The sequence below is a fragment of the Opisthocomus hoazin genome, chromosome 1 (assembly GCF_030867145.1).
Source record: "Opisthocomus hoazin isolate bOpiHoa1 chromosome 1, bOpiHoa1.hap1, whole genome shotgun sequence".
NCBI lineage: Eukaryota > Metazoa > Chordata > Aves > Opisthocomiformes > Opisthocomidae > Opisthocomus > Opisthocomus hoazin.
In genome coordinates, this window is record NC_134414.1 from 109063727 (window position 1) to 109088079 (window position 24353).

Consider the following 24353-nt stretch of genomic DNA (forward strand, 5'->3'; position numbering starts at 1 on the left):
TTTCACAGTTGCCTCATGTTCATGCTGTCATAACCCGCATCTACTCTGCTGCTGTAGAGCAGCAGCATATGCTTATCCTCTTCAGCTCATTAGATCTCAGTTATTCTTTCCTGCTTTACTTTTAATCTTCTGTGGAAGATTTTACTTACCCACAAAAAAGAAGTGCCCAAACCTCCGAGTTCAGTAAAGAAACATTCTTGGAAGACACTGTTAGCCGTGTGTCTGTCTCATCCGATCTGTAGTACCAAGTCATGGGAGGAGTTTAACCTAGGTGACTTCCAGCCCTGGCTATGAAGAGGAGAGGGGAGGGCTCTGTGTTTTGAAATGAAATAAGAAAAAAACGCCAGCAAAAAAAAGCTGTTGCTCCTGGAACATTTCTTTCAAAGAGTGTGACCTATCAGGCCGTGACTTAAAAGGGACTGCTTGGAGGGGAAGGTAAGATGGTACCACGGACTGGAAGAATATTCACGGCTTTGTTACCGGAGTTCTCCTGGTGGGCGAAATAGTTTCCTTCTAACACGAATGTAAAGAGCAGTCAGCCACAGAGGGTCCTGTTAGAGGTGTTCTCGGTGTGAGAAGTGGTGACTGATGGGGCAGCAAGTTACGTTCTGCAGAAGGCTCAGGCTCCGCTGGGATAGAAACGCGCTAAATAAATCGGTTGGAGGAAGAGGGAAGCTGCAACAGCTGAATGGAAGGTTATTTGGGGTGTCTGCTCCCCCGTGCTCATTAAGCTGAAATTAAAGTGCAGTTTTCACCAACCCGACACTGCCAAGTATTTAATTCTACTATTAATATGCATACCTGATTGACATTTCAGTTTTACCCAAGGCAGGCGTTACAAAATCGTATGTAACCTGCATCCTTAACTTTCGTTGTTATTAATATGTGGGGAAATAAAACATGAGTTATAGTCTCCACAAATTTATAAAGGAACAGAAGATGGGTTAGGAGAGATTTGTGCTTGTGCTGGCAGCTGTTGGTCCTTTTAAATTTCAGTTTGGGAGTTTGAAAAACAGCACATGCTTGCTCAGCTACGGAGCTTATTTTCAGGGAAATCGCTGGTAGTGAGCAGAAAGACAGATCTGGTGTAGAGGCCGTGGCGAGCGTGAGACAATAGCGTTACTAGTTCGAACAAAAGGAGTCACCCGGCGTCGGCTGGCACGTGCTTCTCGGTACGACGTCCTCGTCGGGAGCTCGGTAATCCTCGGTCATTCTGGCTCGTTGCGTTGATGTCAACAAGCTTTGGGCTGAGCTTTCTCAGACGATACATTTTGAGAGTTAATTTTTTTTTTCCGCTTATGAAGACTGTGCTGAAAGCAAGAGTCCAGGAATGGAAATGGAAAATAGTTTGCATTGGGTACGTGCTGTAAAGTGTGGATAACTGTAAAAAAAAATCCAGAAATCACCTGTTGTGTTTCCTTTTAGTTTACATTGCAAAGTTTATGTGACTACAATTAAACTTTGTTGTGTCCCTCTTCTCTGGAACGGTAAGCGGACGGCAGTGCATTCCGGCTCCTGCCCCAGCCCTGCTGAGAGCACAGCTCTCCCGTCACAGCGTCCCGAATCTGCCGGCTCTTCTCCACGTGAAAAACCCTGCTGGTGACCCCGTGCAAATCTCAGGCGTTTTAGCCAGATACGATTTCGCTGATGTTTATCATCGAGGAGAAGGGGTTTAAAGCTGCCTAAAGGAGAGGAGGCATCTTTAACGAGGAAGCCTAGGCAGCATAGCCCATTGGGAGGGTGTTTTGTCGGCAGGCAGTTGACGAAGCCAGGCACCGAGCTGGAGATCGAGAAGAGCTCTGACTGCCAAAATGGCACTGGCTTCTTCACAAAAGGGAGCCTTTAGGCTAAGTGATTAGTTACTAATATTTGAGTATTAATTACTCCTAGCGCAACACGAGGTTCTGTTTAAAGACGATGCTCTCTTTACAGTACGTAAACCAGCACAGGAAGCTTGGCACAGGCTGCTGCCCGCCCCCCTTTTGGTGTTACTCATTCCACAAGATGTGTTTGAAATGATGAAAAATGTGCTTTTTTCCCCCCACTCCTGCCAGCCTCTGATATTAGTCTGTGTGTGTGTTGTGTTCCAGGCACTCAAGCAGTGGCGCCGCCGCCGCCAGCCCCCGTTGTTGGGCTGCAGACTCCATCCACCGGCCTCCTGGGTGCCCGGCCTGGTCTGATACCGCTCCAGCGACCGCCAGGAATGCCGCCCCCGCCGCTGCAGCGCTTCCCCTTGATGCCACCGCGACACATGCCTCCCCACATGATGCACAGAGGGCCCCCGCCGGGGCCAGGGCCAGGGGGCTTTGGGATGCCTCCCCCCCACGGAATGAAAACCCCCTTCCCGCCGCCGGGTCACTTTGTGAGACCTGGGGGGATGCCAGGGAGCGGGGCGCCAGGCGGGCCCGAGGATAACAACAGGGACGGGAGGCAGTTCAGGAACGACCGGCAGACGTTCACGCCTAACAGAGACCAGGAGAGGTTTGGCCGGAGATCTTTTGGAAATCGGGTAGAGAACGATCGTGAGCGCTACGGCAACCGTAACGATGACCGAGACCACGAGCGCCTTGGTAATCGTGACAGGCGAGACTGGGGAAGACGAAGCCCCGAGCGCGACAGACACAGGGACTTGGAGGACAGAACCAGGCGGTCCAGTGGCCATCGAGACAGAGAGAGAGATTCGCGAGACAGGGAGTCTCGCAGAGACAAGGAGGAGAATCGAGGGAAGGAGAAGCTGGAGATGGCAGACGGCGACAAAAACCACGAGTCTCATAGCGGCAAAATGGAAGACGCAGACATTGTTTCCGAACTTGCTGCGGGAGAGGCTGAACCCGCGGGCGCACAGCCTGTCGGAGAGCTGGCGCCCGAGGCTACCTCATCTGCGGAGCAGGCGGACAAGGATCTGGGCTCAGCGGCGGAGGCTCCTCGCTAGAGACTGGCAGTTGTCGAAAGACGACAGTGACATTTGTCGGAGCGTAGAGCTTTAGAGTTGTACAGTCTGCTGTATCATACGCGCTTCTGCTTATACCGCAGCCCCTCGGTAGTTGGTGGGGAATTGTAAGCAATTTGATTGCTTCCCTTCTATTTAAAATAGCCACAACATAACATGAGATGCTGAAGATATGATTAAAATATTACCCATTTTTGCTGTAACTTTTTTAAAGTTTTGACTTTAAAAAGTTTACAAATCAGAAGTAGAAGTGCTTTCTATTTTTTTTTTTTAATTTAAGAAAAGGTAACGGTGAAAGCGCCTCAAAACAATAGGGATGTGTTTTTAATAAACTCTATTTTCGTAACAAACTTTAACGTGTGCTATTCTTCCTACACTGCACTGAAGCGGAAAAGGAGCGTTCAACATCTTAAAAGTTTGAACTGTTAATGCTGTAATGGAGTCTAAATTAGACTGTTTTGTTTATATTTGTTAAAAGAAGTACATCTGTTTGTGTAGCTATTCACAGAAGCAAATTTTTATTTGTAATAGTCATCTTGATTTTTAGATCGCTGCATTTTAATGATCTACTTGACCATACTAGGTAAAAGTTAGTGGTTTTAAAATGTTAATTGACTAGTTCACTGTTTAGTGTTTGCAATGCAATCAGGTTTTTCTTTCTGTTTTTCTTTTTTTTTTCTTTTTCCTCCCCCTCCAACTGGTTCTGTGGTAAACATTGCCCTAATTTGCCTTTTTAAAAAAAGTGGACGCCTTCAGACGTACTTGGTCTGCTCTGCTTGTGATGTTATAAAATTACTGTCTGTGGTGGGCTGGGGAGCACACCAGCTCAGCGTCTTTTGTACTTGTTATTCACTGATGGTTTTGGGAAAGCAGGGTGAGAGAGAAATCAAAGACACCAAAACACAATTTAAAACGTTAACCTATTTTTTTTTTAAATGGGGCTGAGAACAGGAAGGGAGGCGGGAGGGTGCCGGAGGATTTTAAAACGCTGCCTCTTCGCTCGCACAAGTCTGGGCTGCTGCCGCTGTCTGTGTTAACGATGTCTACCTCCTGTAGTCCCGCAAGAGGTAGGTGGAAGATTTTACCCACCTGGTGTTGTGCCTATTGGACTGATGGACAAAGAACGCGTTTTCTTGTGTTTGTGTAAGTTTCACCATCTTCTCTCCGTGTCACGTACGTACTTTGAAGGGGGCAAACACCGGTTCTTGGTGGCCGGCCCTTCAGGCGCGAGCGGTTTCAAAAGACGGCTGCGGTGTACGGAGCAGAGCCAGAGCCCCAGCAGTTCTGCCCCTGACCGCGCTCGCTCACCAATCGCCCGGGCAGCACCGGGCCCGCAGCCAAAACTTGTTTTAACTCTAGAAGTGTAGTGGAAAAATTGTATGAATCCTGTGCATATTTAATTTTTTTTTTCCTCCTTGCTATAGGTGTGTTCTACTTTTAAAGTTGGGTTTTTCCCCTAAGCGAAGGGCAGCTGCTTTCTTACATCAGTACTTTTTCATAGCTGCTCTGCGGCACAGGGGTTTTTTCGGGGGGGGAGGGGTTGGAAGGAGGGCTGGGTAAGCAAACGTGGACTTACGGACTGGGGAGAGGACCTATATTTTTATGTTCTTGCAATAGCAGAATAAAGAGAGAAAAAAACCTGTTTACATACTTGTAGTGAACTCGGCTTCCATGTGTTAAACCTGTGTCCTTAATGTTTTGTTTTATGCTGGGCAAGTGGAACTAACTTTTTTCATACAAAGCCAGACACGTCTGTTTAAGACTTGTTTTAGTGAAAACTACCATGGTTCTGTAAGGAGGTAGGATTTTTTTTTTTTTAATGAATACATGTTATTAAAACATTTGAAGACAAGCATGAAAGAGATGGAAGGCTTATCTGTTCACACAAATGCCACCTCGCATTCTCTCCATTCCTTTTTAGGAAGCTGAAAACAAAGCGCAGGAAAACTTTGGACATGCTTTGCAGAACAGTTTCTTACCGCCCTCCAAGCAGTAGTTGTTCAGTGACCCTGCTGGCGATGCGCCCTCTTTGCAGCATCTCCAGACTAACAGTGTCTTACCCTTCCACAGCGACCAAGTTCCTGGCTGTAAAATAAGCCACAAATTCGTACTGGAAGATTAATTAGCTCAGCGTAAGCATCCATTACTAATAAAGGCAATACAGTGCTGGCAATTTGTACCTCCATTGCTGAGCCAATGCCTCCCAGTTACAATGATCTGTTTGTACATAAACCAAGCATTACTTGCACATCCTTCAATACAACATTAGCTTCCAGGCTAGCGCGGCGCCAGGCCTTGAACCCAGCAAGAGAAAACAGGTGAGGTGGGTCAGGATCAGCATATCCCAGGCTGCCAAGGCAGCCAGGCCAGCACCGAGGAGGGCTGGGCGAGGAGAGCTGCCAGAGCCCTCGCCCTGCTACAGCTCCACCGGTGTCAGACAAGCATTTGCCCTTTTCACCCTTAGGGAACAGGGAGGCGCCTTCGTGAGAGTCTTCGCAACTTGTAAAATGCGAAGACGCAATGGTGGCATTTGTGGGTGCTGCGTTCTGCCTCCTCCAGTGCTTAAGGGGGGAGCTGAGAGGTGCAGTCACCATCTGCAGCAGCGAATCAGAGCACAGACTAATCCATGGGAAAAGGTACAGATGGGTCGAGACTGTGCACACCATTGCTTGCCACCTACAATAAAAGCAAGTTTAAAGTGCTTTCGCAGTGTCCTCACCATGCTACCAGAAGCCACTGTGTTTGTAATGTGCTACACTGGAATGCAGATGCCTAGAACTACAACCAGCTACTTCTGTGAATATCTCTTACGTACAAGATAAAGGAATGCTGATACAGGTCTTCATTAAAATTAGTAATTTTCTTTATTGAAAGACTTGGAAATCTGCGTTTAAGACACCAGAAAACAATGAAAGCTTGCACTAGCAATACTGCGATTACACTGCTGAAAAGCCAGATGAAATTAAGTACAGAACTTCTGGCTGTGTGTATCCTTCTCAAGCAAAGGCCTGTTCCACAGCAGATGCTCCCGCACAGCTCAGAGGAAGGAGCCATCTTCACCAACACATCCAGACTCCCACCACACACCAGCCCAGAGCAGTCTGACCCACACAGCCAGAGGCCCAGACAAGGCACAAGGCCACATGTCAGAGCCAGACCATTCCAGGCGCTGAAGGCTTCACCCCCACACACATACAGCCAGCAGCCACATGCCTCACACACAGTTGAGGTGGCATTTCTGCAAAGCAGCAGTCGTCCCTGGGCCACAACATGCAGAGGGTGTCAGGTTCTTACCCCAGACCACGGGATCCTGCCAGAGGAGGCCACAGGTCAGCGCAAGCAGCAACAAACAGGCTGGCTGAGCTCAGGTCCTGCCTGCTCTGGGGCAACTGGCTGGCAGCAGCTGGGTGGATGCTGTTGGTGTCCACACCACATTCACTGCTGACACCATGAAGTCCAGCCCTGCCTTTCCGTGTGGGCAAGCCAGCAGGTAGGGGTATGGGGTCTGGGTTTGGGTTTTTTTATAGACAGCAAGACAAAGGTGTATTTGCCCAGCAAGTTTATTACACAAGTTTGAAACCTACAAATGCTGCAACTTTGCCAGGAGGAAGCCCCAATCCATTCAGTGCCTACTGCTCTTTGTTGAGCAGTCTTGCTACAGCTCGTAAGGCTAATCCTCCAAATCCACAGTGTGCCAGAGGTTTTGGTGTTCGGGATGTGATCACTACCACACATCTTCCATTACACAGAACGGGAGTTAAAGTTAGTAAAGCTACACTTAATGGTTACAGCAGATGCTTTAGCAGAAGACTACAAAGACATTCCATCAGGGTCACTTTAATTGCAATACACATCATACAAAATTAAGTCAGTCTTCACCAGTTTAAGTGATAGTCAGAACGCAGAGTAGTAATGAGATTAAGTGATAAATCTTTTGCTTGCACAAGGAAGGGCAAGTACAGCACTTGCAATGAAATACAGCCCATTTACCACTCATCTTAAGCATTTCACATACAATACTTAGCTCTTTGCTATTCCAATTACACCACAAGCTAAACGAGGTCCAGCATTTCCAGTTACTTTGCTCTCATTATCTCCCCCTCTACCCAGGTCATCACATTTTTCATGGACCTAAAAGAGAATTGAAGATACCTTAATTCATGTTATTGCATAGCTAATCAACATTTTCACTACTCATTCATAGCAGCAGTGACAAGCGGTATTGCCAGCTGCCAGCAGGGAGTGTTACACAACAGAGAACCTACTGTAATCACAGGATGCTGAACGCCAAATCAATACACATGCTAAAAACTTCTGATCAGGCTTGGCTAAAAAGATGAGTTGCCTTCAGCTGAGATTGCTTGAACTGGAAGTCACCAGAACACCACGTCTCAAAGCGTTATCACTAGTCCAAGAGCACACTTGGACCTGCCATTCGAGGTCACCCTGACTACACAAGGCTGACTGCCACACTGCGGGGACGCAGTGCCTTGGCCACCCCACCTAAAGTGCTACCCTACAAGCCCCCCTGCTCCACAGCCGTCAGCCCATGCCTGGTGCACGCAGGAGGAGCACAGCGCGCTCCGCACACACTGGAGTCCCAGGGGAAGCGAGACTGACAGGGCTCACCTGCAGCTGAGCCCGCTCAGCCTTTTCCCCACTCCTTCCCTGGGATGCCATGGCACAAGTTACACCAGCGGCTACCAGACCAGTACCAGTGAACAGTGTCCCAGAGTGCCCACTGCCACACCTTCCAGTGACAGCATTTGTGCCAGACCACCAGCTCCTTCCTCAAACCTGGTTGCTTTAGTCACTCTCAGCTGGAAGAGGCAAAGTTAAATGGAGAGGAGCATCTCCAGAAGACAGGCAGATAGCAAAGATAGCATGGCACTTCACGGCCATGAGAACACAGAGGAATTCCGGGCAGGGCTTCAAAGAGCTCCCCGCATTGGAAATCTTGCACTACCAGTTCTATAACAAACACCACGGACTGGCCTCCAGCACCAAAAAGTCTCCGCTCGCTGGCAGGACTGCTCTAGAGTTCCCTGAAGCATCCAAGTAGGCAACAACACACTTACCACCATGGTACGTCCGATGATGCAATGTGGTCCGCTAAGAGAAATTATGGCATCTTCTATGTTCACATCTGCCACTCCTCCTTTAGCAGTCACATTGCCAAGGTCTCCCACGTGCCTACACAAAGATGTAGAGAAACTCATAGAAAACTTGGTTGCATTGAAAGCTCCTCTGTGTGATGGCCTGGACAATACAATACCCATAGTTACTACACTCAGGTACTCTCCCATCTTATCTTAAACAGCACATGTCTTCATTTACCACCACCAGTCAATCTTGAACACTTCCACTATTTTAACTCCTTTAGTTCAAGGGATGTTTAAAATTCAGTCCTAGGTAGAACTTAAACTGGAAGGTTAGTCAACATTGGGGAAAAAAATGCCACCACTCCCTAACAAGCCAGGCCAACAGCACGCAGCTCAGCCAAGAATTCCTCCATACTGATGGCATCTCCCTCTGCTCAAAGTCTCTCCAATTAGGTGAAATAGCATTTCCTGCACATGAAAGATTTGGTGTAAACACCGCCACTATTCTTACAAGCTTTTAACATTTATCATAAATCAGCTATTCCACGAGCAGCTGCAGGCTTTAGGTTTAAACAGGATTAGTAAAAGCAGTTTGTCAAGTGACAGGTCAAAGGGAATGCATTAAGTGCTAGCTAAGTTCTAATCAGTACCAGGGATGACTGAGTTTGCCTGGCATCTTCCCATGCACCTGGCATTGCACCCTACCGCAGTTTTTATCAGAGCCAGATCTCCACTAGGGCTTCCCTTAAGCCTCAAGCAGTTCAGTTTTCACTGAACTTCTGGACATTTCAGCATGTTGTTTCTTACACATCTGCCTTAAATCACTCAAAAAACCAAGCTGGCAATGCTCTGCAAGACTCTTCCATGCAGACTTAGAACCTGGAATAGTAGCTTTTTTCTAACTCTCCATGCGTGCACGGTGACCAGCTTAGCTCACTGGATGCTGACTACCAACTTCTTAGACAGCATAGCACAAATCTCATACTTTTAACCAAGTCCTACAAAAATCAAGTCAAGGGCATTTTTCCCTTTAGGAATTTGCTTGATTCAAGCTTCTGGAAAGCTTCAGTCCAATTGTTTCAACTCTACCCTGAAAAAAACATGATCTAGTTTTCATACCCTCCTAAGGAATTCCCCAGCCTACAGCTGCCTGAGCAGGCAGGTTACACCAGAAGCAGGATTTGACAAAACAGAACCAGCAGAAACCATGATGTTCATGCAGTTTTGACCTTTAGCACTGGAGCAGTTGGCTGCCCATGCAGCCCGGGAGCACACCATTTCATGCTGCTCTGTCATCCAGACAGCTGGCTAGCAGCCAGCTTGCTTGGTCTGGCATGCCACTGATCACTCAGGTATGAATTTATCAGTCACAGAAGGTGCAGTTATGGACATAAATGTAAGCATTCAAAGGCTCATCACAACACCAAGTTGGCCCCAATGCCAGTCCAGACCCTACCTGTGCAAGACCAGCCTTACAGCTGCTCCTAGCTCCACTCACTACCACACTGGCCTTCAGCTCTTGCGCAGCCCCCTCCCAGTCTCCAGTCCCAGCCAGCATACTATTTAAACCAGCTGCTCAGACATCAGGTCTCAAACGTGCAAGGGTTCCCTGAAGGTAACTGGACTATGAAAACTGCTTCCAGGGGCCGAACTAGATCTCAGCTCCCACTGAGGTACAGAGGTATTAGCATAAGCATCAGACCCTGTACTTACACACAGCACGCAACCCCTGAGGAATACATACTGCAGGAGTACTGCACCTAAGCTAACAGGCCCAGAACAGCCCAGCGCATCCCATAAACAGCCACCATGCCTGGGCACTCAGAGCTTTGTATTCATTGTGCTGTCTCCCTTGAAGCCTCAGGGCCTTCCATTGATGGCCCTGATCCATCACAGGAGCCTGCATGCAGCTCAACAATTGACAGTTTAGGGCCACTCTTGTCAAAAGCTGGCCCTGACAGAAGCAAATCACCACTAATCAAAACCAGCTTTAACACATGAACTCCCTCCACTCACCCCCTGAGGAACCTTCACTCTGTAAGAGCCTTTATTTCCTCTTCTCCCCAAGCTACAATAAAATCAAGAATATGTCCCAAAGACTACACTTTACCCGCAGTCTTAGAGCTAAGTGTCTAACAAATCACTGAATGGTTATCAGAGTCTTTAAGTGACCCTAGAAGTCCTGGTGGAAGTACCAATTTTCTTCTGGTATTGTCCTAGCATTACTCATGCAGTGGCCTCCCAAGCACAAAGCAGCACTCAGATGGCTGCTGCATTGCGTAGGTACCCAGTAAGAGGCCGGGCACATTAAACTCACCTTTCTGCATCACGTGGTCCACCATGCTGCTTGCCTTCAGGATTGAAGTGAGAACCTGCACTGGTACAGCCTGAAACACAACACAGCCATCAACAGCAGATTTTTTTGCAGTAGTCACTTCAAATCTGTTGCTTATACAGCACACCAAGGTAGCACTATAGCCAGAGGAACTAAAGTCATTACTGATTAAATAGTTACTCTCCTGTTAGATGTTCTACTAACCCTTTAGAGGAAACCAACCTACTACAGATTTACAAGTTCAATAAAGTAAGGTTACTCATTCTAGAACACTCTGGGCTCAGTTGAAAGCTTTCTTATTTCTTAACACTAGGTTATCAAAGTATTTAGGTTAGTGATTGTTATGTCAGATCTAAACATGTTGCAAGTATTAAATGGCAAGTAATTCCTTAAGAAATGTCATCATTTCTTGAAACAGAATTGAGACCCACTAAGTAGACTGCTACTAGTTGCTGCTGCAACACTAAAAGAAGCTCTTTATAGCTAAGCAATTACATTACAGATGTAACTCAAAAGCTTGGATGGAGATCTTACCATTTGTATTGTCCCCAAATTCATGGACATGGAAGCCATGATCTCCATCAGCCAAGCCACTGATTTTTCCAGTAACTTTTACTGGTCCATCACCCTTTAACAGAAAGAATTTGTTATCACCAAAATGACTACAGCATTAAATAGCTTTGTGTCAAGCGATGCTTCCTAATTAACAGAAAGCACTAGAGACTCCACTACAAGTTCCGCTACCACCACATGAACAACCATGCTATGTTAACCAATTCTATATGCAAATACAGTATTCCACAGAATATTTCCACTTATTCATCCATCTACAACATACTCTTCCTATTATGCATGAACAAGCAAAAGGTTTGTTTGCTTTTGAGAATGATCATGTACTTCTATTTGGAAGCACAAGTAACCCTGAAGCCAGCATCAGGCCCCACCTGGAGTCCTGCATCCAGCTCTGGAGCCCCCAGCACAGGAAAGACATGGACCTGTTGGAGTGGGTCCAGAGAAGGGCCACAAAAATGATCAGAGGGCTGGAGCACCTCTCCTGTGAGGAGAGGCTGAGCAAGTTGGGGCTGTTCAGCCTGGAGAAGAGACAGCTGCAGGGAGACCTCACAGCCACCTTCCAGTACCTGAAAGGGAGCTTCAAGAAAGCTGGAGCAGGACTTTTTACAAGTGCATCCAGTGACAGGACAAGGGATAATGGCTTTAAACTGAAAGAGGCTAGATTTAGATTAGACATAAGACAGATTTTTTATGATGAGGGTGGCAAGGCCCTGGCACAGGTTGCCCAGAGAAGCTGTAGCTGCCCCCTCCCTGGAAGTGTTCAAGACCAGGCTGGACAGGGCTTTGAGCAACCTGATGTGGTAGAGGGTGTCCCTGCCCATAGCAGGGGGGTTGAACTACATGAAGGTTATGGTCCCTTCAACTCAAACCATTCTATGATTGCTCCTCGACAGATACAGTATTGCTGGTATGCAGACCCAACTTCTTTACTAAGTGACTGAGTGTTAAAGCGGCTCTGGCCACTTAACAATTAAAGCTCCGTTAAGCCCTCCTCGGAAAGCGGTAAACAAGCCCCGAAGAAGGCTAGGTCCGGCTCCAGCACCGAGCTCGGCCCGGCGCAGCGAACGCACGACCACCGCCGGCCCAGCCGCCGCGGCCCCAGGCGGGCCCAGCCTCGTCGCAGCCCCTCGCTGCCTGACTCAGGGGGAAGCCAGAGCAACAGCCCCGCTCCCTCCCACCGCCGCAGCCGGCGGGAGAGCGGCCCACGCCTAGCCCAGCCCGCCCAGCGCGGCTCCCGCCGGCCGCCTCCGCCGCCCCCCGGGAGGAAAGCAGGGGAAGGGAGCGCCGCGCCGCCCACCCCGCGCAATGACTCAGCACCGCGGGCTGGCGAGTCCCCAGGGAGAGCTACAGAGCGACGGGGTCGCGCCCGCCGCCAGCCCTTGCCTGCTGCTGGAAGTAGATGACGCCCTGCACGGGGCCGTCCCCCTTCATCACGCACACAGCCTTCAGCGTCGCCATCTTCCCGCGGCGGCCGGAGAGCGGCGCACAGCACACCACCTGCCCCGCAGCGCCTCAGGACTAGGGGCCCCGCCCCTCCCGAGCCCCTTATATAGGGCGGTCCGTCAGCGCCGGGGCCAATCGCGCTGCGCTCTCGGGTCTCCTCGCGCAATTATTCGGCCAATCAGCGGCACCCGCTCCGCGGAGCGAACGCGGGTGAGCGGCGCGCTGGCGCTGCGGGGGCGGTGCGTAACGGCGGCCGCGGCCGCTGCGGGCGGTGCCGCTGCGGGCGGTCGGGGCGGGAGCGGCCGCTGGGCGGGCGCGGGGGGAGCGGGGCCTCCGCTGTCGGCGGCCTAGGCGGGGGGAGGGGCGTCAGACCCGCGCTTTGGGCCAGCTCCGCGTTTTCTCTCGCGAGCCTGAGGGAATTTGCTGCTGCGTTTCGCTGGGGCCCCGAGGAGGCCGTGTGACCCGCGCGGGCTCGCTTGAAAGCGTCCGCCAGGCCTCATTTTTTCGGTCTTCTAATTTCATCCGAACATCGAAAATCTCTTTTCGTAGAGGTGCCCTAAGGTGGTGACGTGGGGAGGAGGAGGAGCAGCAGCAGCAGTGTTCTCCCTTTCTGCAAACATTTTTCCTGTAGTATCTCCGCAGCTTTTCCTTCCCCTGGGGGCTGTTTTCCAGTGTTGCCCTAACTGAGGTGTGTCGCATCGTGAGCTCCCGTCTGAAATGGGAGTTTGAAGTTGCCTCCGAGCAGCTTTGCATTTCCAAATGGTTGCCCTGCCCAGGAGGTGTTTTGTACAGAAAGTGTCTGAGTTACAGCGTGAAGCTGGTTGTGCCGAGCTGCTGACTTTATCTTGGAGATGCCTTTGCATACAGGCTGCCTGCATTAATGGGCTGGGCGTGTGGTACACAGCACAGAGCTCTGCTTAAAACGGGAAGCGCCTTGGTGTGGCCGTGGACCGCTCCTTGTCTGAGGGATGCGTAGGAGAGAGATGATAAAAGACATTCTCTCCACGCTGATAACACTGGCAAACCTTAGACTCCAAGGGATGGTTAACACCAGACTTGGGGAGCATACAGCTCTGCAGTTTTGTGCAAAGATCTATAACCTTCGAGCATTTTAAGAATGAAAGATTGCATGGAATTACTTCCTTTGGCAAACGCACATTGCCTGATTTTCTGCGGTGTTGTTGATGGAGAATTTAAGTCAGAGGCACAAAATTATTTTACAGTACCTGGGACTTCAGGTAATCTGTGCATATGACTGAGGTATAAGTGACTTAAAGCCCATGTGGTTTGAAGTCACCTGACTGAGAATGCCGTGTGGTCAGAGAAGGATGTACAAGGTTTGTTTCCCTCATGAGACTCAGCCGTGAGACCCAAGTCATGGCTCAGGTGGCATGACTGAAAGAAACAGGGATTTGTTTGCTTGAGTGGTGTATTTCTCTGATTGAGAAAGCAGAAGAAGGGGAAAAAACCCCACATAAATACGTGGAGACTGCTTGTCTGAGAGACAGGTAAAAATTTTTAGCTTAATGCTGGAAAGAAGCTGAGAGAGAAGGACAGCTGGGCAGCTTCTTGTCTAAGAGGCAGCCTGGCACTGGAGTTTCATTCCTGGAGAGAAGAGGCTCTGTAAATTACTGATGAGCAAATAGGTCTGTGCTCATGGCACAACCTGCACCACCCTGAATGCTTGCTAGATCAAGAGGAAAGATTCCAGTGCCCTCGAGGCGAATCTTGTTTGATTAAAAACAGTTTGTAAACTTGGAGGGATAGTAGTGACTTGTTTTACGTTCAGTCATCTTTGGCTTCCCATATCACTGTCTTTACTTGTCAGTGCCCTTTCGTAAAGAGGGGCATCTTGAGTGCTGTGTTATAGGGCTTCTCTTATTTTTAGGCCTATCTCCAATTCTGCCTGTGTTTTTATCAGGCAGGTTTACTCCTTCCTTCCTGGAAGCAAGTTTTCAAGATCTGCCCTTCTTCATGCCTCTGCATGAATGTAGGACAAGCAGATGGGTAAGATCCAGATGTGTCAGGCTTCCTCAGTATGTGAAGTGAAATAATCTGAAGTAATGTTTTCAGAGATTCATTGCATTAGGCATTAATATTAGGTTATGTGTGAAGGTACTCTGAGGTGCCTGACGCCCAAGTTAGGCAGAATGCAGCCAACAAAGCTGGTGTGCTGAGAGACATCATGATGAAGAGATCAGCAGTAGGAGACTAAAGGAGAAATGTGAATTTCATGAACTCATATACAAGAGTTTGGCACATGCAAAAAGAGATCATAGGACATAGCCTCACCCTTTAGAGTGTTTTCTGCTATTCTTTTCTTTCACAAGTACAATAAAAGTATAAAAGTATTGGCTTACAGGTGTACTTTTTCACAGAAGTCTTATACAAGAAGCCAGGGAAGGGTTGTTTTGTTTTCTCCCACATACTTCCTTTTAACTCATTTATTTTCTTCAATCTCACCAGCAGGTGAAAAAATCCCACAACTCTGGCACTTCCTGTTTGACATCCTCCTTTGCCCCATACCCTGGTTCTGCCAGCCCAGCTTGGGAAGATGCAGAGGGCTTGGGCCTGGCTGCATCTTTGTAGGTAAACTGGTGATAAAGGGGGCTGATCTGGGGCCCAGAGGGTTGGAATGAGTACGGGAGGGACAGGCTTAGGGCTGGGTGGACACACGGCTTTGTGTATTCGCCCCGTGCTGCAGTTGCCAGCAAAGCATATCTGTTGTAGCAGGGGAGTGAAGCAGTTTTTAGTGTTGATCAATAGGGTTGCTCTCACGGCACAAGGGTAGACACACAAGGATCTCTGTAGAACTAGGCTCCGAGACAGTTATTTCCTATTTTGCCAACTTGAGGGGGAAATGAAATAATTACTGTGTGATGTAGGTTAACAGAAGGCCAATCTATGTAGGCAGAAGCTAATAAACTTCTAAGCAAAATGTGCAAAAGTAGCAAATCCCAAACCTGTAAAAATGTACTGTAAAAATACGCCATATATCTAGTGTAAAGCCCATGCAGCACATTGACATGCTTTCTGATCAAGATTTTATGTGGATTAAAAAATTAGGGAATTTGGAGGGTGGTGATTCCCATGGCAACCATACTTCTAGCACCTTGTGCAAATACATAGTATTTTCTACTAGTGATGACTGTTCTGGAAAAACACGGGGTGAAAATAAAACTGCAGTGGTAAATGTCGCTCCAGATCTCCTGAGCTTGTATGCATAGGTGCTCACTCAGCAAGATCACTGTTCACGAATCTGCATTAATGTAATTTTTTATGTTTATTCTCTTCCCTTAAGAAAAGTAAACAGAAACAGCATGTATTTTGAATAATGGTCCTTCATAAGGGCCTGTTATTTCCTTGGACATGTGTCTGGAGGGGACGCTGCTGGTGAGATCAGTACGGATGTGCTCATCCCAACACGTGCTCGTCCCAGCATGCAGGAAAGTGGACAACTGTCTCTTCTCCGCAACCTTGTGTTCTAGCGAGCGATAACCCCAGCGGGGCTGGAGCAGAGCAGTCCCTCCTGCTCCTGGAGCAGATCTTTGGCTATTAACCCATTTATTCAGCTCAGTGGCTGAGTAGCCTTTGTTACACGAAGGTGGTGAGCAGTGGCTCTCCCCAGTGCTGTAACGGACAGGTTGCCTGGTCTTGTCATCTAGAGCTTCTGTATGGAAAGGTGGAAGCTGCATTTCCAGTGTTTTTGTGACCTTGTGGTGTGGCACGTTAGAGGACTTGCTGCATTTGGGAGTCAGCTAATGGCTGGAGAACACAATACACGTGTTTGTTCAGGCTTGCGCAGTAAGGAGAGCGCTGCACCACATGTGGATTATTATTCTGTGTTACGAATGGTCTGGACGAGGCTTGTGGGTTGATTTGTTTTTTCCCTTTGGGATCCTACAGTCTGGATGCTGGACTCTCCTACTGTCTAATGCTTTGTCACTGGGCTCAGCTGTCTACACTGCAGTGTCTAGCACCATCTGAGATACTCCAGGCTATCTCCTCTGGCCTGTAGCTGCTACAGAAGGGGTCCTGGAGCTGCTGTTGGCTACCTGCCAGCCCCCTGTGCATGCCTGAAGGCACTCTGCCGCATCTCAAAGAGCGCTAGGTACCTACGCTGAGGAACCAAGTCGAACCCTGAGCCTTTGTGTTGTCCTCGGTAAGACATCCTGTGTCATTGAAGTCTTTCGATTTGAATACATGTGGGTAATGACACTTCCCTACCTTCAAGGGATGCTGGGAGAGGTAATTAACTGAGTTCATGTTTGTATAGCATTTTGAAGGTGAAATGTACGGTGGAAATTAGTAAGTGTTATTTTAGTAGAAACTTTTGTGACAGTGGCTCCCAAGTGGAAAGCGTGCTGTTCCAATTAAGGGGTAGTGGTGCTGGTAACCAAAGTATTAATGTAGTTAACATGGTGTCAGCTGGAAAGCCTTCACGTGGAATGTGATAGATTAAAAATAACATTCACTTTTTGCAGCTGAACTGAGCTAATCTGTCTGCTGCAAGTCCCGCATCCTCCATTGCTTGACAAGCTGAGTAAACGTGAAACATGAGACTCAAAGGAGAGATTGCGCAAATGTTGGTGAAGACCTTTGTACCCAGCGCGGGGCTTGCAGTTACTACAGCCCCTCCAGGGCACTGGTGCTGTTCAAGGTGTGTTCACTGATTTTTTTTTAATTTTTTTTTGTTTTGTTTTTTGCTTGTTAACATTCACCAAGGGCTAGACTTTAAATATTTCAGGCAGTGCCGGCAGCGGGTGGTCTGTGAAAGCAGTGCAAAACTGATGCTCGATGTCCCCTCTCGCCCATGCACCCTGGTATGGGCACGCTCTGAAGGAACTGGGTGGTAGGTGCCTGCAGGGAGCGGTGGCAGTCGCAGGGGAGGGTGCTGCTGGCAGTGCCCACTGCCAGAGGGATTTCAGGCTGGTTTCCTAGCATCTGCCAGCGCGGTGCTGAAATGCTGACAGATTTTAAAAGATACTAGTAAGGCTGCGACACTGTTTGCCTCCATCTCCCTTAAACAGCAGAAGTAGCTTGTAAGAGAAACCTCAGACCTTTGTTTCTGCTGAGAAGGCTGTCTGACCTTTGGCTAAAAGAAATCCTGGGGAAGTGAGGAGTCCCTGCCAAGCACAGCTGATCCTGCAGCACCTCGCTCAGAGCTCGCAGGCTCCTGCATGCCCAGCAGCCCCGGGGAGAGTTTCCCCATTGAAACCGCCCAACAGGGAGCAGCTGACAGCGACCGGCAGCATTGTCGTATGCAAGATGGGATGGATGTGCACGTGGATCCTGTGGGTTCTCCGGATGTTTGCAGAAAAAATAATTTGCTGAGGTCTTTATGAGAGCTGGTGATAGAGCACAAAGTGATGACTGCAGTCAAACTGTGTTGTGAGGAAATAGCTGAAGTTTAAAATGGCTTACAAAGTATTCACGAGATTTTTTTTCTTTTTTTAGTGGGCTTGAATAATTTATTAAAAAAATAATATTTTGGTTGAAGTAATGAAAATCATAATTTGAGGCCTTATTCTCCTGCACATACCTATTTTCACAGAATCACAGAAAGTTAGGGGTTGGAAGGGACCTCTGTGGGTCATCTAGACCAACCCCCCTGCCAAAGCAGGGTCACTTACAGCAGGCTGCACAGGACCTTGTCCAGGCGGATCTTGAATATCTCCAGAGAAGGAGACTCCACAGCCTCCCTGGGCAGCCTGTTCCAGTGCTCTGTCACCCTCAGAGGGAAGAAGTTCTTCCTCATGTTCGGATGGAACTTCCTGTGCTTCAGTTTGTGCCCATTGCCCCTTGTCCTGTCACTGGGCACCACTGAAAAGAGCTTGGCCCCATCCTCCTGACACCCACCCTTCAGATATTTGTGAGTATATATTAGGTCCCCTCTCAGCCTTCTCTTCTTCAGGCTGAACAAGCCCAGCTCCCTCAGCCTCTCCTCGTAGGAGAGATGTTCCAGTCCCCTCACTATCCTTGTAGCCCTATTTTAAACTAGCTTTGCTCCGTTGACCTCAGTGCGTACACTCACCACCTGAAGTGGTTTATTTGCCCACTTGGATTACAGGCAGAGAAGCACAAACGCAGCCAGCAGGCACGGAAAACGGCTGCACCAACGCACACCCCGACGAGGTGACAGGCACCTCTCCTCCGGCTGCGGCAGCCCCCTGCAGCCCCCACCTCTTGCAGCTTCTGGGGGAGCGGGGCAGAAGGCCGTGGGCAGCCCCAGGGTTGTCTGCTGCAGGCCCAGGGGCTCTGGGTTTCTGCTCTCAGGAGCAAAGGGCTGTTGGTATGGCCAACGTAGGGCAGACCAGAGTCCTGCAAGTCCTTCACCCTCATTTCTGGCAAAGAGGAATCTCTTGAGGCTGTGCCAGCAGAGCTCCCTGGCGTGACGCCAGGCTCTCGGCCGGCCCCACGCCAAGCCTGGGAGCAGCGGAGCGGGAGGTGCTCGAGCTCCGGCATTGCAGCCAGCGCTTATCGGGCATTTGCACTGTCAGGAGGAGAACGGGTACGCGTGCGTTTGAAGGTTCTTGGTGGTGGCTGGCAAGGCTGCTTCTGCAGGGGAGCAGAACCAGGGCTACAGAGCAAAGCGTGCTGCAGGTTGCTGGTGATTAAAAGCTTTTTGTCATGAAAAAGTGAAAACGCTGCCTTTGAAACTGGTCAAAGGCAGAACATTGCCCAGAAAGATCATCTGAAAGAAGTTGTTTTAAATTAGAGAGTTTCAAAACGTTTATGTGTTCAGTGATGTTATTTTGTCCACTGAAAGAGTTCAGGCACCTAAATGTATGCAACCAAAACATTTGTGTGTGTATAAGTATATATTAGGAAAATATATTGAAAATATCAACTAGGACAATAATCAATAAAGTCCAATGAAAGCCTGTACCTTTTCATACATTAAGCGCAGAAAAAGAAAAGCTTATTCTTACATTTTTAGCTAGGTTTTTATTTGCAAAAGTCCTTGTTGTTGTAACTGAACCCTTAATGTCACGTGACACATAGGCTGCTTTGTAAATCCCAGCCCACATAAGCATGTGCCAGAGGTAACTTCCCGCGCGGTTTCATATGGATACGCTTTTCAGCACTCCCTGACACAAACTGTTCTGCACTCTCTCTTCAATATTTACCACATTTACATCTTAGTAGTGCAGCAGGTGGCAGTATACCAAAGGATGAGGGTGTGTGGGGTTTTTTTTTCCCTTAACTCAGATGTGTTGGTAATCCTGGAGATGCAATGGTTTGATTCAGTACAAAACCACAGTGAAAATGCTAATTAATATGCAGTTAGAAAATAGCTAAAGGATACAACAGGGTAAACTATCCCATTTCTGCACTGGGAAATCAAGACTGCCAAACAGAATACATCTAGGCAGGTCTCCAGAATAACACAGACGTGTTTTTATTTGGATTTTTAAACACGTGATTTCTTCTCTGTGGACACTGGGTGACTGGGGAGCGGCCGAGTTCTTTCATGAGCAAGAAGCAGAACTCAGCTTGGGTTTGTACAGCTGTCAGTGAAACGAGGCTTCTGGGTGCTGTTTTAATGTAAGCAGTTAAGAAGTGGGAATGCAGCTGTGAAATGCGTTAGCCAGGTATTGTAATACAATTTCCACAGTACTGCATAATTAATATTTATGTGACCACTTGGCATCTGTTAGGAGATTTTTTCTGTAGGTCAGCAGACATCTCTGGCCTTGCCAAAAGGATGAAGAGCAGCGCACAGGAGAAAGCCGGCAGACTTTGCACCCAGCGTGCATGCCGGGAACCATCGTCCCTCTGGGTCTGTGTGATCTGGAACGCCTTCATACAATGTGGCCAGAGCAGATACAGGAGTTCCCAGTCAGGACTCGGGCGCTGTGACTGTTGGTTTTGGTGGACAGAAGAAAAAGTCCCCTTCCACATTCACTTGTAAGCATCGAGAGACTTTTAAAAGCCTGCCTGTAGGCCTGTGCCAGGACCAGGCTTTGTGGCTGTTCTGGAACAGGCTGCAGCAGCCACCGAAACCCGCGTCTGCGCTGAACCGCGTCCAGCCCTGTCGACACGCTCCCCAGCTTGTCAGCGACGGGGACTCCGAACGGGCGCGTGGGCCCGGCGGGACAGTCCCTATGCTTTTCCAGAACGGGAGTAACGTAAGCCTCCTGAGTGTCCCTGGCAGGCGGCCCACCGCGTCACATGCCTGCGAACCGCTCGGCTGTGCCGCGCCGTCGGGGGCTGTGGAGGAAGACAAGATTACGGCACCCAGCTGGTGGAGAGCAGCACCTCTTCCCGACTTCATGCGTAGTTATTCCCTGATCCAGTCCTGTCGCTACGATCCGGGCTAATGTGCATGCTTCTAATAGCAGGGATTTTCTAGCTGGGATCACTGGTATAACATGGTTAAGGAGCAGCTCCACGTGCAGCTATGCTGGCAGGTCTGAGGGACAACGGCAGCCTTTGCTCAGGGCAGACTGGAGGAGCTGCTCAGCACGGGGGGTGCAGTGCAGCTCCCACGGCAGGATGCCAGACACCTCTCCAGACCCAAGTCCTCGCCATGAATGTTCGTTGCAGCCTCAGTTGGCACCCGTCTGGTGAACAGCCCGGCCAGCCAGCTTCCACAAAGGAATTGTGCCTTTTTTACAGCGGGTCCCAGCTGCCACAGGTGGGTACTGGCTGCGGCACTGGGACCTGGGCATGCACCAGAGGTGCTCCTTGTGGGAACGTGCCCTCCTGCAGAGGTGTGATGATCAACAGCAGCCCATTTGCTTCAGGCCAGGGAAAGCCTCTTCCACGGCACTAGCTCAGGATGTGCAATTCTTAGTCTCACTGGGCCCCGCTCTCATTTCAGCAGTGGATGGGCATTGCCCCTTGGTAGCCCTGCATTCTGGCAGCGCCTGGCACCCGCCGACCGGCGTTACTGCAGCTCAGAGCTGGCAAGTACGTTGAAGTGTCTGCCATCAGGAGGCATGCAAAGCTGTCTGCTGCCCAGTTTCCCCTGGAGCTGTTGGCTGTTCATGGCATCCTGAGCATCATGACTGTATTCTGGCGGAACATCAGTTGCAGCAGCTATTCCTGGGTCACTGCAGGGACGCTTGTCTTCACCCTGCCGTCCGCAGGGCGAGCAATCGCTGCTACCGTGGTGGGTTTGCTCCGCTATATCGTGGGAGCTTGCAGCAGAGCTGACTCCTGCGCAACCGCGTCAGCTGCATCACCTGCGTGCGCAATGCCCTCGTGTTTCCGATAAACCTCCCTGTCGTGATCTTGATTACGACTGACCTCTGTGGTGGAGACAGCACCCATGGAGAGTATTCAGGTTGTACATGCCAGGCATGCCTGGCTCTGAGTAGCTGAAGGCCTGCGGATAGTGCCTCTGAGATGGTTTGTTGCCAGCACAGAAGACGTTATCTGTATGCCCAGGACCTGCTGTATGCCTGGGGCTAGCGGGCAAGCCTTTAGCCTGCCTGTTCAGGTCCATGTGTAGAGCATGGCCTCAGCCCGCTAGAGCTCCCATCCCAGAAGGATCACGTCTGTGCTGGTCAGTCAGTCCTGCCCCTTGTCCCCCAGATACCATCCCTGCATTGCTTTGACCATGGGACCCTCAGCTCCTCTCTCTTTTAAGCCTCCACCCTGCTGCTTTACAGAGTTTTCTCATCACTTTACCTCACAGTGTCTGCACGCTGAATTCCTCCTCCATGCCCGTGGGAGCAGGCAACAGATTGGCTGTCCAGGCAGTCCAGGACAGGACTCCTCATCCCTGTGGAGCATGAAAAAAAATAAATGTTTTCTGTCTAAAAGCAGAAGGAGAATTCCCACGCTGGACCACCTTTCTGCTTTCTTCCCTGGCTCTGACAGCAGGGAATGGTGTCCCTCAGGGCTCTGCTCGGAGCCCACTGCGAGTCCCCCGCACAAAGGCTTGAGCGGATGCACAGACGTGTCCTGGCCGGGCTTCGTGGTCCTGCGGCTCTGCCTGCTCGATCTCAGTGGATGTGGGAGAGGAGCAGACCAGAGTGGGATGCAGATGACTGTGATGTGACTGTGGTGGCAGTTAGCTAACTGGGTTTTTGGAGGATGTAGCAGTAGGTGCCAGGCCAATCTCTAGTACAACCTGTTGCAACTACAGCTTTCTCCTTGCCTCCTGCCAGCCACCACTGAGCATTCCTGTTGTGCTGCTGAACTGTTTCATGGGGGCTGCATGAACTACCTAGGGGCAACAGTGTGTAACTGTGTATGTAACACACCGTCACAGGACAGAGTCAGTTTTGCTCTGCACCCCAAATTCACTTTAATGCATTTCCCCCATGGCTCTCGGCTGAAGGCACTCACTGTGAAGGGGCAGGAGAACTTAACGCATCAGGTGCGTGAGGAAAGATTAAATACACGCTCAGCAGCATGTACAACATTGATGAGGATTACTTCACAGAGACTAAGCTCTAGATGATACTTTCTGAAGAAAACGGAGGTGCGGAAGGGAAAATGCACTTTGAAACAAGCTAGATACGACATATGTGTGGTTTCTTACACTTTTTCAGTATAAGCCTGGACTCTGGTGGGGCCAAGTGCAAAAAAAAAAGCAGTGTGAATGATTGTAAACCGCGTGGGAGGAAGAGTTAATGTTTGTTCAGTCAATTCAGGGTTTGTTACTGATGGCAAGTGTGCTAGTGTGTGCTAGCCACTGGATGGCATTCGTGGTCCAAGTTTCGTTTGACATACTCAACCTTCTACTCTTCGTTTACTAAAATACTGGAAAATTTGTAGCAGCTAGAAGAAGAAGTAAGATAACCAGGCCCATCGGTTGTTTTATACATACACACAACTGCCCCTGCCCTCTGTGGTGTAAATATTACCATCTTCATCCTTCTTTCGCAAACCCAGAGGCGAAAGAAGAAATTCCAGCTGCGCCTCATAAACCAGCAGACCAACCACCAGCTTCTCTGAAACATCCACTGACTTTCTGCAGGCCATCTCATCCCAGATTTGGGCACTTGATTTTTAGCAGTGTTGGGCTCAGGTGGGCTTTGCTTGGCTGAACCAGCAGCACACGAGTTGATTGTGTCAGGCCCTGAGAAGTATTTAGCTCTTCAGAGAAAGTCCTGTATGGAGAACTCCTGCACATGTCTGCCAGGCATTCAGATGTAGGGACTGTGAGAAACCGAAGCTCAGCTGAGCCAGGCAGGGTTTTAGAAGTCACGCGTAATTCCCCGTTGGTGCATAGATCAGTCCATTTCAATTAAAATATGACCTAAAAGGAACATTTTGAGAAGATGGTCCTTGCTCCGTTAAACAAGAACTGTTGTGGTGGGCTCCTTATTGTGCTTGTCCCAGAACATCCCTTTGACCAGCTGACATGCTTCATGTCTAATCCCGTTTTATACAGATTCCAGCTTCAGACCATCCAGCAAAAGCAGGACTGTGCTGAAACCTAACAGCCTGTTGGGTATGCTTGATAGCATTAGGATTTGTGGGGGATAGGTCTGAGGCAGCAAACGGGAGAAATTATGTAGGCTTATCAGCTCAAAAAAAAAAATTTGCCCTTCTAAAATTAGGTTTGTAATTTGGAAACCTTGATGAATCTTTGGCTGTGTGACAATATAAACTGTGGAAAAAAAAAAATCTCCTTCCTTATCCCACCATGCCTGGAGAGGACGGCTGATGATTTTCTGGAAGAGAGAATCTGTCTCACAAAGGTTGAAAACAGCTAGTCTGAAAGGAGGTCAGAAAGCCTTCATGTTCATACAAATGATTACTATAATTCCTGTGGGGACAGAGAGGAGATCTTTATGTGGAATCTTACATCAGACTGTAATAAAAACAAGGGGCATAAGGGCTTGCTTGTAGGGGGAAAAGACCCATCCATTGCAGAACATGGAACCAGTCTGTCATGTTCACATGGTCTGTCTGGGGAAAAAGGATTTTAAAGCGGATGGCACAGAGATACTTTGTGAGTTTTCTAATGCTGCAATAATCATGTAGT

General features: G+C 49.1%; 2 protein-coding genes across 5 annotated transcripts in view; one reads left to right on the top strand and one right to left on the bottom strand.

Annotated features, from left to right (window-relative positions):
• SCAF4 (SR-related CTD associated factor 4) overlaps positions 1–4464 on the top strand; it is a 48563-nt gene extending 44099 nt beyond the window's left edge. For all 4 annotated transcript variants that reach the window (XM_075433001.1, XM_075433024.1, XM_075433011.1 and 1 more), the window contains one exon: positions 2091–4464. In XM_075433001.1, the coding sequence (XP_075289116.1) occupies positions 2091–2932 (842 nt within the window). In that variant the 3' untranslated portion in view covers positions 2933–4464. The remainder of the gene's footprint in view (positions 1–2090) is intronic.
• Positions 4465–6492: 2028 nt separating this feature from the next.
• On the bottom strand, positions 6493–12490 carry SOD1 (superoxide dismutase 1). The gene is made up of 5 exons (XM_075433033.1): positions 12344–12490; positions 10922–11015; positions 10370–10439; positions 8029–8143; positions 6493–7081 (listed from the first exon to the last, which is right to left on the bottom strand). Exons 1-5 carry the CDS (start codon positions 12416–12418, stop codon positions 6971–6973), a joined length of 465 nt encoding a protein of 154 aa, XP_075289148.1. The 5' UTR covers positions 12419–12490; the 3' UTR covers positions 6493–6970.
• Between the last annotated feature and the right edge of the window lie 11863 nt (positions 12491–24353).